The sequence below is a fragment of the Trachemys scripta genome, chromosome 1 (genome assembly GCF_013100865.1).
Source record: "Trachemys scripta elegans isolate TJP31775 chromosome 1, CAS_Tse_1.0, whole genome shotgun sequence".
In the NCBI taxonomy this organism is placed as follows: domain Eukaryota; kingdom Metazoa; phylum Chordata; order Testudines; family Emydidae; genus Trachemys; species Trachemys scripta.
Window position 1 is genome coordinate 211,321,289 of NC_048298.1, and position 18,390 is coordinate 211,339,678.

The 18,390-nt window shown below is 38.4% G+C and overlaps 1 protein-coding gene and 1 long non-coding RNA gene across 5 annotated transcripts in view; one reads left to right on the plus strand and one right to left on the minus strand.

Moving 5' to 3' along the window:
• Window positions 1-532: 532 nt before the first annotated feature.
• LOC117869331 lies at window positions 533-4,614 on the plus strand. The gene is made up of 2 exons (XR_004643804.1): window positions 533-1,301; window positions 1,601-4,614. It is a non-coding gene; the product is annotated as an uncharacterized LOC117869331 (long non-coding RNA).
• The window catches only part of NHS (NHS actin remodeling regulator), a 350,126-nt gene continuing 336,334 nt past the window's right edge, over window positions 4,599-18,390 (minus strand). For all 4 annotated transcript variants that reach the window (XM_034756068.1, XM_034756059.1, XM_034756078.1 and 1 more), the window contains 4 exons: window positions 16,708-16,839; window positions 12,576-15,545; window positions 12,032-12,158; window positions 4,599-8,817 (listed from right to left, as the gene is read on the minus strand). In XM_034756068.1, coding sequence (XP_034611959.1) covers window positions 8,193-8,817; window positions 12,032-12,158; window positions 12,576-15,545; window positions 16,708-16,839 — 3,854 coding nt within the window. In that variant the 3' untranslated portion in view covers window positions 4,599-8,192. The remainder of the gene's footprint in view (window positions 8,818-12,031; window positions 12,159-12,575; window positions 15,546-16,707; window positions 16,840-18,390) is intronic.

Sequence of the window (18,390 nt, forward strand, 5' to 3'; positions counted from 1 at the left end):
TGGTTCATTTTCAGATAGACATTCTTAAGCTTATCACAGATCATTTGTAAGTGGATTACTTTCTCACCTAAAGACTTAGCATGCGCCAGGAAGATATCATCCAGGTGTAACAGGATCAGAGAGACACAACATTGCAGTAGCCTGCTCCTGAGCAACTTGAAGAGTATAAAAGCAGCCTTCTCTCTGTCCTGGCCCCCGGTCCGGGGGGCTCTGCATTTTAATTTAATTTTAAATGAAGCTTCTTAAACATTTTAAAAACCTTGTTTACTTTACATACAACAATAGTTTAGTGATATATTATAGACTTATAGAAAGAGACCTTCTAAAAACATTAAAATGTATTACTAGCATGCAAAACCTTAAATTAGAGTGAATAAATGAAGACTTGGCCCACCACTTCTGAAAGGTTGCTGACTCCAGATATAGGGCCTAATCCATTTTTCATTGACTTTGATGGGTTTTGGCTCAGGTCAGAGTACACTAAAGTTATCTCAACCTTTTTTTTTTTTTTTTTTTTTTAAATAGAGGGAAGAGGGACAGATAAAGGAAAGGGATAAAATTGGGTTCCCATTTGAGGGTCCAAGATTACCAAATGGTCATAGGGCCAATAATTTTTTGTATCTCTTAATCGAGAGACCATCTAAGAAGCTCATATACTGATGATCTAGCCAGACTGTCTTTGAAGATATTTAAACAAAAATAAGGAAACTATAAAGAAACAATGCCACTCGATATTAAATATAAACACTTCAAATGGTGACAAATAACTCTAATAGTGCTGTACCAACTTTGTTTTATACCCTAATAAACTAAGCTACCTAAGTATTTATTGCTGTTCATAGCATTACCCCTACAATTCCTCAAATGCTCTCTGTGATTATGGGCATTATTCTTTTTTTCAGTGCAACTGGCTTGTCTGTTTTTCAGCGTCAGAAGTTTGTAATAGAATTTAAAAGTTGAGCCAATTGAATTATATTCAATTTGACAAGTTAATAAGCTGGCCAAACCACAATTTCTACCACACACTATATGCATAATTCTCTTTCTCAATAAAACTTCAGTTTTGATTTCCATAACTCCCACGCTTGCTGCTTATTCTATAGGCTGATAATATAGGTAAGCAGGCTAATGTTCCCCTGTTCAGAATAAAATAAAAGTATTGCAAGAACATTAATAGAAAGCAAGGCTTCTTTGTTTGTGCAAAAGTAGTTCTTTTAAATTACAAATGTTAAAGTGTATTTTAGTACTTTAATTTAGCACCTTCAAACCAGAGAAATTTTTCTTACCGGATGCACAAAACAGTCTGAGGCTTGGTCTACACTACCCCCCTAATTCGAACTAAGGTACGCAACTTCAGCTACGTGAATAACGTAGCTGAAGTTCGAAGTACCTTAGTTCGAATTAGTTCGAACTTACCTTGGTCCACACGCGGCAGGCAGGCTCCCCCGTCGACTCCGCGGTACTCCTCTCGGCGAGCTGGAGTACCGCAGTCGACGGCGAGCACTTCCGGGTTCGACTTATCACGTCCAGACTAGACGCGATAAGTCGAACCCAGAAGTTCGATTTCCAGCCGTCGAACTACCGGGTAAGTGTAGCCAAGGCCTGAATAACTTACCAGTCATTCAGGCTGTGATATTAACGCAGCTCTTCTCTGTTACAAAAGGAGAAAACCCTGCCCCCACCTTTCTTTTCCCTTTCCTAAACTTGAGTTATCATCCCAGAACTTATTTATTCCTGCTCTGGAAGTCAGTGGAGTCTAAAATGGGAGCAGCAGTAAGAGCTGGTGGGGATAGTTTCTGGGTTTACATCCTTGCCATTAGAAAATGGAATAGCAGCACTTGTAAAAGAACCAGTGGTGTCTTAGTTGGTCATCACTTATTTAGTTCTTCTCTTATAAAAGATCTGTCTCCTCAACAGCTGTCACTCTATGTCTTAACATTTAAAAATCAGGAAACTTCATTGAGTATTTCAAAATGTTCCATAGGAGAAATTCCTGGACCCTCTTGTTTTTATATTAATATTGATACACCATTCTGAAAAAGTCTAAATCACAGTATTTAGAGAAATGGATTGGAGAGCATGGATGTGTCCCTATCCAGCTACATACACATGCTGTGGGGCTAGCTATGGGCCTGCCCAGGAATATGAATTCGTTTCAGATACATTTCTTCATGACCTCATTCTCTTCCATTGTGCAGCATTCTGTTACCACACAATGATGTGTAATGCAAATAGGTGACTTTCCCTTCCTATTTTGAGTTACTTTAACCACTGCATTTTACGTAGAGATTTTGTTATAGTTTCAGCTATGTGCTGCTGTGCTTTTCTAGCTTTACCAGTCCCTTCTCTACTTTTTATTTGAAGAGTCCAATTCTGATCTGGATCTGCAGCCCAAATCCTCTCCTGCCCCCCCCCCCCCGTTATTCAAAACCCAGGCGTCACTTGCCTGTGTGACTAAAAAAGTTTCCATGCCATGGAGCCATTATAATGGCTTTTTTACTAACTGATGTAATTTGGGGCATCCTGCTTACTATACACATCCAACAGAGACATTATGACCTTCTCACCTTTCTTGGCAGAAACCAAATCATCTAATATCTGTAAGTTGAATTGTGGCTAGGTTTATTCTATGTGCCATGATTAAAGCGCATCACAATGGCAGGCAAATGTGGTGCAGTTGTCTTCCTACATATTACTCCTGCAGGAATTCTGCGCCAAAAAATTAAAAATTCTGGCATTTTAAAATTCTGCAAATTTTATTTGTCAAAATAACACTACATAATCACACCAGTTTCAATTATTTTGGTAATTTATTTCAAAGTACCTGTCAGCAAGTATATCTATAATGATACAGAAACACAAAAATTCCCCTATCAGTAGAGAGTTAAAGAAACTCCTACAACAACGCATTTCCTGCTTCTCTGCCCTCTCTCCTCTAGAGCCCAGCCAGGGCTCCCCCCCCCCCCCGCACCAATACACCTCAACCCCTTCCCCCCAGATACCTGCACCACCTTCCCACCCAGAGTTCAGCCACAGAGTCCCTCCACCCAGAAACAACTCCTCCCCCCTGAGCCCAGCTGCAGGAACCCCCAGCCAGACTCACACCCCCTGAGCCCAGGGATCCAGCAGGAGAAACAGCCTGATGCTCAGTCCCAGACTTGCACAGAGTTTCCTGTGCACCACTCTCTCCTTCCCTCAGGGCATGCGGGGAACTGCCGCTGCCGGGAACCCTTTAGCTCCCTCTCTCCCCCCTGGCAGTATCTTCTATGGGCAAGCTGGGCTCTGCTGGGTCCAGCAGCCCCTAGTGGTGGCCTGCAGCACTGCAGCCTATTTCTGTGGGGTAAGGAAATTTTCAATTTCTGCAAAATTCTGCACTGCACAGTGGCACAGAATTCCCCATGTAACATATGCAGCGATCTGACTTGTCTACATGTCTGTTAAAACAACTCAGAGTCAAGAAGGGTCTAGCCAGAACAGCACAAGGCAAGTAACTTTGGGGAAAAAAGAAGACCGCATCCTTTGGAAAAGCATGGGTATGATTTTGATCTGTTCCCAGGACAGCCTAACTGGATGTTTTGGAAACAGTTGAAAAGCAGATTCTGTGTCTGCTTTTACAGACTGAGCTCTTTCCACAACCCTTACTCATTTATATTGCTTGGTTGAGAGGAGCTCATACCACTAACAGCAGCAAATGATCTACATAATCATTAACTGGTTCACCATCTGAATAAAATGTTATGTAAACTAAATCCCAGGTGGAGACTCCTTCAAGACCACACCCATACAGGAAATCTTCATTCACTTGACTGGAATTTTAAATAAACCTGCTGCATTCCCTAATGCTAATTTTCTCCACGTGCTCTAGGCATCATAACCGCAGATTTCAATTCTTCTGCCATATGCATCTTTTTCTTTTAAGTATCCATGTAGAGTAGTACAAAGCCATCCACAAATGGTGTACCAAAAATTCTTCTCTTCACACATTTGAGAAAGGTTCTTCCACAATGTTTATTTTTTTTTAAGTGCAAGGACTGTCAGTGTGAACAGCCTTGCATGAAACAATGGGGGAGGGACCTTATGTCTGCCCCAACTTATGAATCCATATAAGGTGGGATCACAACTTCCCCCACCATAATCACTGTACTTAAAATGGCAGCAAAATCTACATTTTTTATTTTATTTTTAAATGTTATGTTCTGCCCTTTGACCACCACCTGCATTTCCAAGTGACATTCAGTCCTGGGGCTTGGTTACACCTTGGATTTTCATTGTTGCAGTTTGTTTTAGGCCTTCCAACCACAGATAAGCAAGCAATCTTGCCATCATTTTGTCTCTCGCTCCCATCCCCAATCAATAAACTAAGGGCAAATCCAGAAGTCTTTATACTTAGGCAAAACTCCCATTAACAATCCTATTAAAGTCAATGGCAATTGGATTTTGTCCTCTGTCTGTGAACTAAAAATTAGAATTCAAGGAGAGAGAACAAGAATAGACTGTATGAAATGTGTAATGTACGTAGAAACTTACCTTTGCAAACTGCCTCATTTGCAGACTATTGATTAGAAATAACATTTCACTGGAGGACAATAAAGAGAATGTGTGGTTTAATTGCAAGCACGTTTATTTGCAGTTTCTATACACACTTTCTAGGTAATCAAACTTTTCTGACACATTTTTTGAGAGGGGTTCACAATGAAACTGTCACTGTTTTTACTAAAAATAAATACAAGACTTAAAGTGTTGCACAGCTCTAAAATATACAAAGGCTTGGATTTAATGTAAACTTTGAAAACATTTTACAAAAGAAACCATCTTTGCAACAATTTAAAAAGTTCATATTTACAAATATTACAAAAATACAAAATGGATGCAAGTCCATAAACCATTGTCTTTTCTGCCAGCATGAACTGGTGCTAGTACCAAAATAGTTACACTGTAACCTCCTTAATTTTTTTTTAAATCTTTAAGTCATAACCTACAGTATTTCTCTAAATCTGCCACCATTGCAGCAAATGCACTCAATCACTGACCTTTGGCAAAAGCAAACATTTGCTTTATTTGCTACAACTATTCCATGTCCTCTATGCTGCCACAAAAGAAAAAAAGAAAAAAAAGTTATTTTTCAGACACAAAAACAGCTGCATAATTTCCAAAAACCATTTCCATAACATCAGTGCAAACAGAACAATAGCTTGGAATGATGGTTCACAAGTTACCTAGTGTAGCATTGTACCCTGTTTCAAGATATGTGTTGTTATTTTTGTTCTAAAGCTTGTCTTGAGCGCCTTAAAGATATATACCTCACTAAAGGGGTTTCCTTTAAAAAAATTTCTGGCTCCCTCACTTGTTATGATTGTGAATTCTTCTTTTTTCTTAGTGGATTTACAATCCAGCTTTATTTGGGTTTAAATTTGTTAACTAGAAAATAGAAAAACTTTGTCATAGATTTTAGATTAAACAAAATAAGTAAAACTATATTTGATGTGCTAGTTCTGTGAGCATTACATACAGAGGGTATATTACTGCCTCATAATTCAAGTCAAAATGTTTATCTTTATATATATATATATTTTTAATTTCATACACATTTAATTTCATATATATATATGGTACCACTATGAAATTAAATGCCTTGTTTGTTAATAAAAGGTGATATCAATTTATCAAAATCAACTCAGCTGTTTTCTACTTAAACTTTAGAATGATTTTTTTAAAGCATATTAAGGATATTATAAAAGGGCGGCTGATATAAATTTTAAGGTAATGACCCAAGAGGACCAAATAAAACTGTTCTGTCTGAACCATCAACTTCACTTACTCATGGTCTCCAAAAAAAAAAAAAAAAAGTATTTTGAGATATGCTAAACGTGTCCTGGTAAAAAACATACTAATTCATTTATTTCACCTGCACTTAGACTCAGGTTTTCTTAACTAGCCTGTTGACACAAGCAATGAGACTTATTTCCAAAACCTTGACCCACTTATCTTTCTTTAAACACCTACAGGTTTTCCTGATGTTTTAAACTGTTTTGCCAATTTAATTTCCCCCCAACACACATACTCACATGCACACACTGACCATATCCCACGTACTGTATGCTATCACACTGCACAGAAGGACGGTAGAAAACCCTGAATTATATTTTTTGTGGTGTACACTAGATGAAATAGGACATATTCTAATGGGAAATAACATTCAAATTTTTGTTAAGTCATTCTAGTTTATTCAGTCATTCCAAAATCATTCCAATTTTAAATAGAACCGTCCTCTTCAAAACATTATTTGCCTTCTTTTAAAACTCTCTGCCCTATGCATTGTATAAGTAAAACCTAAACCAATAAAACCGCTTTCACACATCCCACTTCCCTATCGTCGTTTACTTATGCTTGAAGCCAAATTTATTTGATTTCTTTAGTACCAAAGTACCTTTCTGTCATCCTACTCACTCTGTCCTACTCCATGCCACATTCTTCCTTAAAAGCTCTCCTCTGCATTAAACCATCCCATGTTCAAAAGCATATTCTACTGTAAGCAATACCAACTGCTTACATTTTGAACAAATAGGGCTTGATTCTCCACTTGGCTTAAGCGGTGCTACACCATTGGAAAACTGGTGTAACAAAAGGGAATCAGGCCTATCATTTTAAACATTGGTTTTATTTTGTTTAAAAATTAAAGATATAAAACAACTTGTGGTTTGAGCTCACAGCTACGTTTTCTTTCAGATTTAAGACAAGAAAATTCAAGTAACTTCAAGTAATTCAGCTTTTGTTTCCCTGCCTTCAGTTTATCAAAGCATTTGCTCTGACTCATCTCCTTTCCCTCCCCCATATCATTCCCCCACCCTGTTAAGCATTTCTGGTAAACCCAGACAAAACTAAATTGTATGTGGCTGGCATAATGAACCAGAGCATTCCTCATTTAATAATGAATATAAATAATGCGTACACACACTTATTTCCCAGCTACGTTTTTCACAGTGTCATTTCTGTAAATATTTAGGTAGCATGAATCTCATCAGCACAAAGAGAAAGCTTCACTGAAAACTCATTGTAAATATTTACTGATAAAACGGTGTTTGTTGCATGCTTATAATTTATTGGTTTCCTTTAAGAACCAGAAACTAATCATGTTTAAAGATTATATTTCTCAGGTTATGACTGTTATGTATCCCAATAGTCTAATAAGAATATGAAAATAAGTACTATTTCCTCATAGCTATTCTCTCTAATGCAATCCATGTCAGAATAAAGAGCTAAGGGACACTGTCAAATGTGACTGCTTGGGGCTTTGCATTAGAAATGATTTTGTTCTGTTAAAAGCATGCTTTCCATCCCTACCAATTACCACATTGAAACTCACAGCTGCACTTTGCAATTAGCTTGTTTTGCGCTAAATTTTGAAAGACAAATGGTTACTTTAAAATTAATCAGCTCTTAATTAGCCTTAATATTTCATTAATTAACATTGAGATTTTCTTTCATACAGTTGGAATTCAGATTTGAGGCTTTTTGATCACACTGAAAGTGGTATTGGTGGACATGTAAATATGATGTTTGATATGAAAATGGTATTCACAGAATACAGTTAGTACATTTTACTATTTTTGTCTTCTATAAACAAAGTTGTTATGCAGTAAACTATTTGCCATGTGTCCACTTTTTTCTGATTATTCTATTTACAGATTTTTATCAAAAATATGGTATTTACATATGTTTTGTTAATTTTTTCTAAATTTTGTTTCAGTTCATTTTAGTGTAGAAAAATACCAATCCGTAAGCACAATTTCATTTTTTCCCTAGGGAAGCACTACAGTGAGAGGTTTTGTTCCTAAATGGGCAACTTAAAAAAAAAAAAAAGTTATTTTTAATTCTATGAAAATTGGATGATTTTGAAATCTACAGTGACAACAGGAATGAGAGTAGGATAAATGAAGCTAAAGGTAAACAGAAGAGACATAGCATATATTTCTACTTTTTAGAAAATGTAAAGTAATCAGTAGCTACAACTCTAAATTTCTGTTTTCCCAGCATCTTATAAACACAAACACTTTTAAGCAATGATATTGCCCTGCAATTGTTTTGACTGCTACAGAGTTGGCCTGTTATATTCACATCCTTTTATAACCCCAGTAATTTCAGAGTTTACAAGTTTCACAGTCAACAGTGTGGCTCTCTGGAGCTTAGGCAACCTATGTTGAACTCTGAGAAGATCGGTCGTCATGAGGGCTGCCATCTGAATTCTCAGTTTCTCCTTCTGAGATAGCTTGCATCGGCGTATTGTACAGCCTACAGCGTACGCTGTAACGGCTGCTGCTGGCTGCAGGAGGTGCCCGCGAGCGCCCTACTCTTGAAGATGCAGACATAGAAAAGCTCTTGGAGGAGAAACCTTCTGCATTAACTCTAGGGGAGCAAGGAGACAGGGGGGATAATGCTTCAGGAGTTGATGCCTGGGGAGTCTCATCAGTGTTTTGAGGGGAATCCACAATTAGCTCACTGGGAGATTTGGGCAAAATAGGGCTCTTTAGTATCTCGGTTGCTGACATCCTATAGCTAGAATCGGATCGACTGCCCTTTTTAAGGAGCAGTAGCTTAAATTCCTCGTTAGATGTGTTGGACTTTTTGGCATTCCTGTAAATAAGACCTGGAGACCTCTGACTGCTTGTTGGGGCTCCCACACTGCTGGCAGGTGGCACACTGCTGGCAGGTGACGTGCTGCTAGCAGGTGACGTGCTGCTAGCCCCAGATGAAGCTCTCAATCTGTTTCTTACAGAAACATCTCCAGAATCTTTTCTCCCAAGTACTTTTCTTTTTGATCTGTTAAAAAACAAAGGCACATATGTTTGTATGTTATTCACATGAAATAATACATAGCATTGCTACAGTAATGTACAGCTTCACAGAACTAGGCACCTATTAACTAATGACTCCTCACAATACCCCCACCAAGTAATGTAGGTTAATAATCATTGAAAAACTTTAAATGGCATGTAAGAATTGTATGTACATTAGGCACTAGTTACAGAGAGTAGCTCCTGTCCCATTCAACTCTGCTTGGCCCAGTCTATACAATTCATCCATGGTAGGACTTACACAGGCTTGGGGAAAGGATGGACTAATGCAACAAAAAGTGACACTCTCTCTACTTTTGGCTTTGACTCTCCAGCAAGAGCCACCAGATCAGAATCCCCTCTACTTACAGAAGAGGTGGCGGCACTTTGGCCCTATATTTGAATACTGATATATATGTCGTCTTAGGTTTAATTATTATAAATTGTAACCTGTTTTAATCCATTGTAGCTGATATTAGAAAACTTCAGTTGTACTTTAGTCGTGATGGAAAATTTTGATTAAATACAGAAAAAAGAAATCTAATTCTGAAGCACTGGCTGGCTTCTCTTGGGTTTCAATATCATCGCCAGCTCATAAGAACAGAGCTAGTAGGCAGAATGAAGAGATGATTGTGGGTATTTTGCTCAGGAGATATGCATGTTAACAACAAACAACAACAAACAACGAATGGCACCAATTGTATTTGTAAATTGTTCTACTCATTCCATAAAGATATTCAAGCTGTTCACCAGCAATACAATACAATATTATAATAAAGCAACCTTTAAAAGCCCCTTTTAAAATTTTAACAAAATAAATAAGGTTATTTAACAAAATAAATAACAGCACACAGAGAAAGGAGCAGATGAAAGATTCCAAGTAAAGGGCCAACAATTGTTATGCAGTTGTCATCCCAGCATAGAGTTTTTCTGGGAAATTTGGTAAAAATCAGAGTTTTAAGATTATGGTGTTTGGGAAAAGCTATAGTTTATTTGGAAAATAATTCCATGTCTTTTTGGCTCATCATATGAAAAGCAGTATTTATAAATATAAATTGATGTTCTTTTGACAAGCTACTAGGCTGAGTTAGATGTGGGGAGTAAGAGACCCAGGGAAATGTGACCAGTCAGGAGTTCAGGAGGATGTACAGAGAAAGGGAAGAAGGATTAGGAGGGACATGGACTGGGATTAGGGCTCAGGGGGGCATACAGATGGGTAGCATGAAGCCATGTCTCAGAGTTGGGGTGCTGTAGAGGAGGAGTCAGAACACTGATGTAATGGAAGGGGGAATGAAATAGGGTTGAATAGTATAAAGGGCATGAAATGGGAAAGAAGAGAAAGGGCAAGAATGGTGATGCAGGGAACCAGGGAAGGCATATATGATGTGCCTACAGGGTACATAAGGACAGTTTTTTATGGTATAAAAGCCACATCATATCCTCCATTCCCTCCACTGTCCACTACCCCGTATCCCAAGATGATATAACTCCCACTTATCACAAACACCTCCTATGGACTTCCTAAAATCTGGAGGAGGGGAACCCTGCTTTAGTGGACCTTATAAACTCTGCTGAAGTAGAGCTACTCTCCTGTAGCCCTTATACACCAACCCAATTGAAGCTCTTGGCTTTCATTAAATAAATGGGAAATTTATAACCAAACAACTGTTAAAAACAGTTAAGATTGAAGGTGTATTTTAATGGAACCCAGCTAGCACCCAATAATGAGACTGTACTTCCTTTACAAAAATCCAGTGCCACCTTAAAAATCCAACTGTCTGAAAGTCTGGTAATGCACATTTAAGGAGATGCAGCCAGTCTCCCACTGCACATAATCCTTCATCACTCCCTATGATACCAATAAAGCAAAACATTTAATCACATGATTAAGTCCATCCTTAGTCAGCAAAGCACTTGATGGGTGCTGGTAGGCTGGCATCCCTACAGGGGCAGAGGTTTGTAGTTTGTTGTATGTGTTGTATGCTGGTTCTAGTGGTGAGGTATGCATCTCGGTGGAGGAGTAAAAGGTATGTCATGTTAGAGGCCTTAACTTTTCATGTCCTTGCTTTTGTCATTTTGTGTAAGGTATGTTATATAGAAAGTTATCCTAACTCACACACAACTTTGTGTTTTTTAGATTCCCAGTTTTTTAGATTAAGAAAGGATCTCCAACCCAGTAATGGCTACTTTGTGAAAATAACCATCTGGTGCAGAAGTTACTTCTGCTCCTTAATTGCTGAACAGTTCGACAAAGAACAGGATCTTCAATATTGGTAGCTGTTACTTTCATGAAGACAAGGAACCTCTGAGCACACTGACAATTTTACAAAGAGCAAGGCGCTCGATACAGTAGCTGTTGCTTTGTCAAAGGCACTGTTCTTTGTGACATTGTTAGTTAGGTCAGGAGCTTTGCTAATGAAGATTATAGTTTTATGAAGACCAGCTTCATTCCTGAACTGGCTGAACAGTTTCACAGAACTCTTTTTCTATGACAAACCAATAGCAACTACTTCATAGAAGATCCTGGTTGTCATAAACAATGATCTCCTTCAGCTCACCACAACTTAAACCAACAGTTATGACAAGAAGCCCTAACAATTTTTTTGTTAATTAACAAAATATATAACCTCAGAGGCTTCACGAAACACATTTTGTACTTTCTACACTTCGCAGTTTTTAAGTTAGAGTGACCCAAAACCTCATGAGATTCAGAATGTGAATTCTGGACAGATTAATTTCTAATAGATTAGAATTCAGAATCCAAGAAGCTGATTTTCTTGAAACTGCTCAGAAAGTTCAATTTTTATTCAATGATTATGTGCTAAAAATTTGGAGCAAATACACTGTGGTTTTCATATAAAACAAAGAGATTGAATCCTGCTGTAAGTGTAAAACAGCACATTCTTAACTATGGTAGCATAATGGAACTTCCATAATACTCTTACTGTCAGTGGAAATAGAACTCAGAATCTTCAGCACCAAAACCCTCTACTACTTGAACCAAAGGAGTATCTCCATTAGCTAATAAGGGTAGTAGGCTCTTATTCTCAATGTGGTCCAGCTAGTAAATGGGAACATGACTCACTTAGCCAGTGTGCATTCCCTTCTTGGACATTGTTAGTTGATGCTTAGCTGCAGATTTTAGGAGAAGATTGTATTCTGTATTCATATGGATTCCAGTAACAGTAATGCTAGATCACCTGTGAATGACTGCAAATAGATCCTCTGTAGTGCGAGGTTTGTTTGGAGACACAAAAACATCTTCTGCTTCAGTCTGAGAATCTTCACTCAATGGTGAAATTATGGAATCATCACTTGGAGAAGATTCTTAAATAAGAAAAGAAGCAATGTCAGATGCTTGCCACATTTTACAATAGGATGCTAATACAATTCACAAGCTCAATTAATAATGGAATTGTCTATGCAATAATATACACTTTAAATCTAGTCTAAATATTGTACTCATCTGTCAAAGTACTGTTTCTTGGTATAAATGGTTTAGTGCTCTTTTCTTAACTGAAATGAAGTAACAGGAGAATGCAAAATATATATTCTTGTAAGAATGTTTAAAATAAAGTCAGCCAAATACTCAGCTGACAAAAATCAGGATAGCTCCATTAAAATCAATGGAGTTATGAAGAGTCCCTCAACCTGAGAATCAATATTTTTAATGATCACTAAAAATCATCTCTATACAATCACTTTTGTAAATTATAGGATTAGTTAGTTAATTATAAAACTGACCTTTCAGTGAAGCATCATCTGCACTCCCTTGTGTCTCCTCTGCCCTGCTGTCATCAGAGGCACTTTTGGTTGGAATACCTGATGCAACATCATTTTCCTGCTCAGAACTTTTTTCATTAAGTGAATTTACAGTTGATATCTCTGATTCATAGCTGATATTCCCAGGCACTTTGTCATCACGTTGGCTTATATCAAACTGATGCTTAGACTGATTACTAATGTCTGCTCCCCCAGCTAGATCAGATTGGAATGTGGTTTCATCCACAGGTTTAGATTCCAACTTTTGTTCACAGACTGCAGGTAATTCTTGCTTAATCTGCACAGGATCGAGGCTCCCTTCCTGTTCTGTTTCATGATAAGTTATCTTAACTTCATAATCACTTGTGAGGACAGCTAAACCTTTTTGAAACCCTTCTGTAGCAGTGTTATGGATTTGTGTGTTCTCTGGTAAAGGCTCACCAACTGGATGCATTTGGTCTTTCATGATGCTTGCTTCTAAAATACCCACATTTGCTGAGGTCACAGTTTCTTGATCACAATTATTCTGTACACTGATAGATGAATCTTTTTCTGAATGCAGTTTATCAGGGCCTGTCTCCACTGGAGAAGAGTCAATATAGGACATTATGGCATCTTCAGTAGAGTACTGACGTGATATTGATTTCTTAGCTACAAGTGGCCTCATTTTGCCTGGAGAAATGGCAGTCACCATTAATGTGGTTTCTTGTATGCAGAGAAGGTCTGTATTATCGTCTTTTTGTTTCACTTCTTCAGGCTTATTAATCGATTTAAGGTGAACAGATTTTAGAACTGAAGGTGTAATAGCAAGGGCTGGTTGAGGATTAGGGTTTAGTGCTTCTCCTACCATGTTCTGTTTATTGTGATTAAAAGCATGCAACTGGTTTCTGTAAGCAAATGGTTTATTCAAGACATTATGAAGAGCACTTAGGTCAAGATGAGAAGGAGGTATAATTGGAAGTTCTAGATCTTTGTTTAGAGATACAGTGCCATCTTTAGAAGAAGGTTGTTGCAATGAGGACTTCCTTTCTGGTACTTTTGGCTTTCTTTTACTACCCCCTGGAGATAAGGGCCCAGAGAAGAAAGCTGTCGGGAAAGAGGATGTTGGTGTTTCTGACTGACTGGAGTAACCACTAGAGGGTGATGCTAAACCCGCCAACTTTTCTGGGGAAGCCAGCTTAAACTCATTATCAACAGAAGGTAGGGATGGGGTGGTGGCTCTCGATCCGGATTGGGATGTTTGTGATTCAGAACTTTCTGGCGACTTTATGCATTCTATGACTGTAGTACCCGTAGCTGTACTTGAATTGGATAAAGACCTATAAGGATCATTAGATTTCAAGTCATTTAGAAGCCAGAGATCTGCATAGTGAGATTGTTCAGCACCTTCATCTTTAAATGATGGAATATCCGTGGTGTCAAACTGAATGTTCTTTAATTCACTGTCATTCTGATTAATCCAGGAGAGTTCCTGTTTGCTTGGCAGATTAGAGTTTTCCACTCTAGAAGGTGTATTTGAAAACTCAAGTGGCAGCTTCATTTCCCTGGAAGTGTGAGGCACGTGCTGCCCACTGTTTATCTTTGGTTCTTTCTTCTCAGGAAGATCTGTGCTGCCATCAGATTTCCTCAAAGATGAACTGCGTTTTGGTGGGGCTGGCTTTGCCTTTGGTTTCTTAAGAGAGATGCTCTGTCTTCCCTGCCTCCTGTGGTTTACATAATCCTGCCAGGCACAATCAGTGAGACTGGAAGCAACATCTGCATTCCGGCCACTCTCAGAGCCTGCGGCTGCATAGTTACAAATATAACTTTTATTACCTTTGAGACCACAGTCAAAGTGCATGGAGGTATAATATCCTTCATTGTCCACAGAAAAGTGTGAGCTAGTGTCTGCTTTGTCAGATGGGGTCTTTTCTAGAAAGCTATCGTAAGTGGCCATACTCGTAAAACTTGGGCATTCTAGGCTGTCATCCTTTGGGCGTTCAGGGCTGAAATCTTGACGACAGGATGCATCGTGATGATGATGCAAGTAATTCCATTCACTATCGCTTGTGTTGCTGTTATTGGGGTCATCAAGTAAATCTGCTACAGTGGAGGTGAAGGAGCTTGCCCTGTGACCTCGAACCTTATCTATGTGATCACCGTACTGCTCTGTTATAAAGACACTAGAATCTTCATTGGCATTAGGAGCAGTGTTCAGTGACAATTCTGAGTCACAATGTGAGGAGCCAGTCAACGGAGGAGAAGCAGCAGGAGGAATGGTTTCCGATGTCTGTGAGGGACATGTTGAGCTACTTCCACTCCAGTTCCCACTGGAGGATTGATGGTCATCTTTCTGGTCCATGTGACTGCTGAGAAGGACTCCTGCTGTGGAGATAGAGTGAATGGGGCTCCCAAAGGTATCAGAGTTTGATGAAATCTCACAGCTTCCAGAATCTGCCATCCTTGACAACCTTGACCTCCCTCTCTCGTTTACATTATGTTCTGGGCTGTGAAGGTGCTGAGAACAAGTTAAACCTATGGGCTGGTGTTCTTGTGAACCCTGTTTATTGATGGCATTGTTACCCTTTTTCGAGATTCTTTCTTGGCTTGCCAAAAAGTCTTCTGCTTCATACACTGAAGTTTTGGCATCAGCATCTTGATCAGCTTCACTGGCTCTAGCACCTTCACGAGGAAGACTCCGTGATCGGATACGGTTGCTCACTGCTGTAGTGAACATTGCGTCACCGTTGTCTGTCAACACCAAAATGTTGCCGGCTGAATGTGACAAGGAGGCTACAACACTTTGACCTCTCTGAGCTCGGATTCTTCTTCTGGATGGAGCAGCAATGAGAATTTCTTCAGTCTGGCACTCAGAGTCTCTGGTACCTGATCTCCTGTTGATTGTACTGGAGAAGTCTGGATTTGCATGCACAATCACATTCCGTTCTCTCGCTACTGGTGATTCATCAGAATCTAGGATACATGTAAAATTGTGTGAGATACATTTTTACATTTGCTGACTAACGATGACCCGCAGAGTAACCCAAGAAACGTATTTGTTGTAGACTCTTTTCTTGCTGAGTATTGTACCAAATGTAACTTTACTATAAAAAGCATATAAGGCAGACCTTATCCCGGTAAGATGGGAAATTCTCCTATTCCTGCAATGTGATCTCGCGCTGAGCTGATCTTGCTGTGACAAGATAAATATTCACTTTTTAGTTTGTGTCACTGTATTTCAACTAATAAAGGCTGTTTTAATGAGCTGTTGCCTTATAGAAAACTTTGTAATCATTTTTATTTAAAACAAATCTATTTTGATTTTATATGTATGAATTTCCTTTATCTGATTCTTTACTACCAAGGGCATTTGCATAACAACAGGATCTTTGTTTCATAGGCTCTAGTTGCTTATTCCCTAATATGAACACATTCCTGGCTGGCTTCAGGAATAGATGTATGCTTAAGAAATGAAGATCCTGGATCTAATGTTGATCTCACACCCATTTTACACGAGAGCTGACTTCCAAAGAGTTACTTCTGATTTACACTGATATGAGATCAGAGTTAGGCCTCCTGATTTCATCCTCAGTAATAAAGAATGAGTGGGAATTGAAATTGGAAAAATAGATAAGAATAATGTTTGACAAAGTTTCTAGAAAAGCACTTGCAGATGTCTAATTCAAATATTCAATTGGTTATATATGTAAGTTGTTCTGGGTGCTGTGACAGCTCATCATCTTGCAGGATAATATCTGTCACTTCTTTACCTTAAGATCTCTTGCACAAGAAAAAACTTTCACTGAATCTAGTTACTTTTAATGCACATAACTATGGTTATAGAACAAAAATAAACTGAAAAAAAATTAAGTAACTGATTACATTTAAACAATAAGGGTTGAACATGTATATCTATATCACTCGGTAAGGCCTGTGGTATGTCAAGGCCATATTGAGTAATATAGCTTTGCTTACTGTATTAAAGAAAAAAAACCAAACACATCATTTCCAAACTCCACAACCATAAAAGCGTTAATGTTTCCTTGGAAAGCTGTTTGGAAGGCAGGCTACTACTTCAGATCCCTGCGATTTAAGTCAGTTAGAATGCTATTGAAGATTTTTATTTATACTACACCTATTTCTTGTTGCACTCTTCTGGGGATGCCAGAGATGGTTTTCCTCCTTCTCAACTTTCGTCTTCGCTGTAGTACAGATTGTGAATGAACAAGAGAGCAGCGTATACTAGCCTCTCTGTCAAAACCAACTCCTGCAACCCATAAATAGGTCTCATTAGCCTTTAGAAATGGTAAACAAATGTCATGGCTGGAACACAGCGGAGGTATGTGAGCTTGGAGCCTGTGAATAAATATAATGGAGCCCTTATGCAGCTCTTATGTAAATTATATTACAGTATATCACAGTGTGACTTCTAACTCCGGCTCCCTCTCAGCAGCCTGCACTGCCAAAAGAAACAGAAGGAGAAAAAAAGAAAGTAAACAAATAAGAAAAGGAAACCAGTTAGGAATTCTCCATGGCAGGCATCTTTACCACAGCTACTTGCTTGTTTGCCATGGAGACAATGAAGTCAACACCTCTGCAAAGAATGGTAGCACCCAAGATGATAACCTGAATCTGGTCAGCTCTATTCTGATTCATTTAAACAAACTAACTAATTAACTAACTGAAAAACTGGTTCAGAAAACCACTTTGCCATAGGTTGCTAATTCTGAGGAGACCAAAGTGCTAAGGGAAAAGGTGAATAAAGTATTTTATATCCACATACAAGTTTAGAGGACATTTTTCTTAACTGTTATATAGGGTCAACATTTAAATAAATGCGTACTTAAAGTTCAGTTTCTAAATCCACATTTAGCCACCTCCAAAACTGGCATGATTACCCTCAGAGCCTCCCATGGAAGTCAGTGGTGGCTGCTGGGTGACCAGCACTTTTGAAAACTAGGCCACATACTTAGGTGTCTAAATGTGGATTTAAGAACTGAAATTTAGACACTCATTTTTTAAAACTTTGGCTATACAGAATAGATAAGAACATCTCATTTTGTTTACATTTGCATGGTGTTACTACTAAAAGAAGGTTTGTTTTTCTCCATGATCAATAAAAAGTTAAATGGAAGACAGCCGAAAAATAGAGCACTTAGCAGGGGTGCTGGAACAATTTGAATAGTGGGGGTGCTGAGAGCCACTGAACCAAACTGTAAACCAGTATATGATGGAAACCACTTCAAGCCAGGCGGTACGGCAGCACTCTTCGTTCCAGCACCTGTGGCACTTAGCTGTGGCTGGCTTCTCTAGCAAATGCAAAGTCATGCTCTCTAAAGTTGGCAAGACTCATATTTGAATAATTGGGCCAGGGCTATAAACAGTGAAGTTGGGGCTACTCTTTCTGTGGTTTACAATCTTTAGAAAAAATAAAACAAAGCAATCCAATCCTGACTAAAAAAATAATAAAAAAAAAGCTCTATGTTAAATAGCGTATAATTATATTAAACATAATTATACACATACACACAAACACACATATATTACATTACATAACAATGCAAAACATTAAAAAGTAACTTTCTTGTAAAAGTTCTTCTTGAAATCTACTACAGTGTAATAGAGGCTTCAGACAGATATCCCACAACCACCAGTGCCCCTGTAATAAGCAGAGGAAGAACTTTCTTTAATAATGAACAAAAGTGCTCTAAACTCCATTATCTGTAATTTTTTAACGTGAATGTTTATCTTTTTTTTAACAAAATCAGATTGCTTTAAATAGCTGAAATTCCAGCAATTATGAGTTAGTTACACGTGA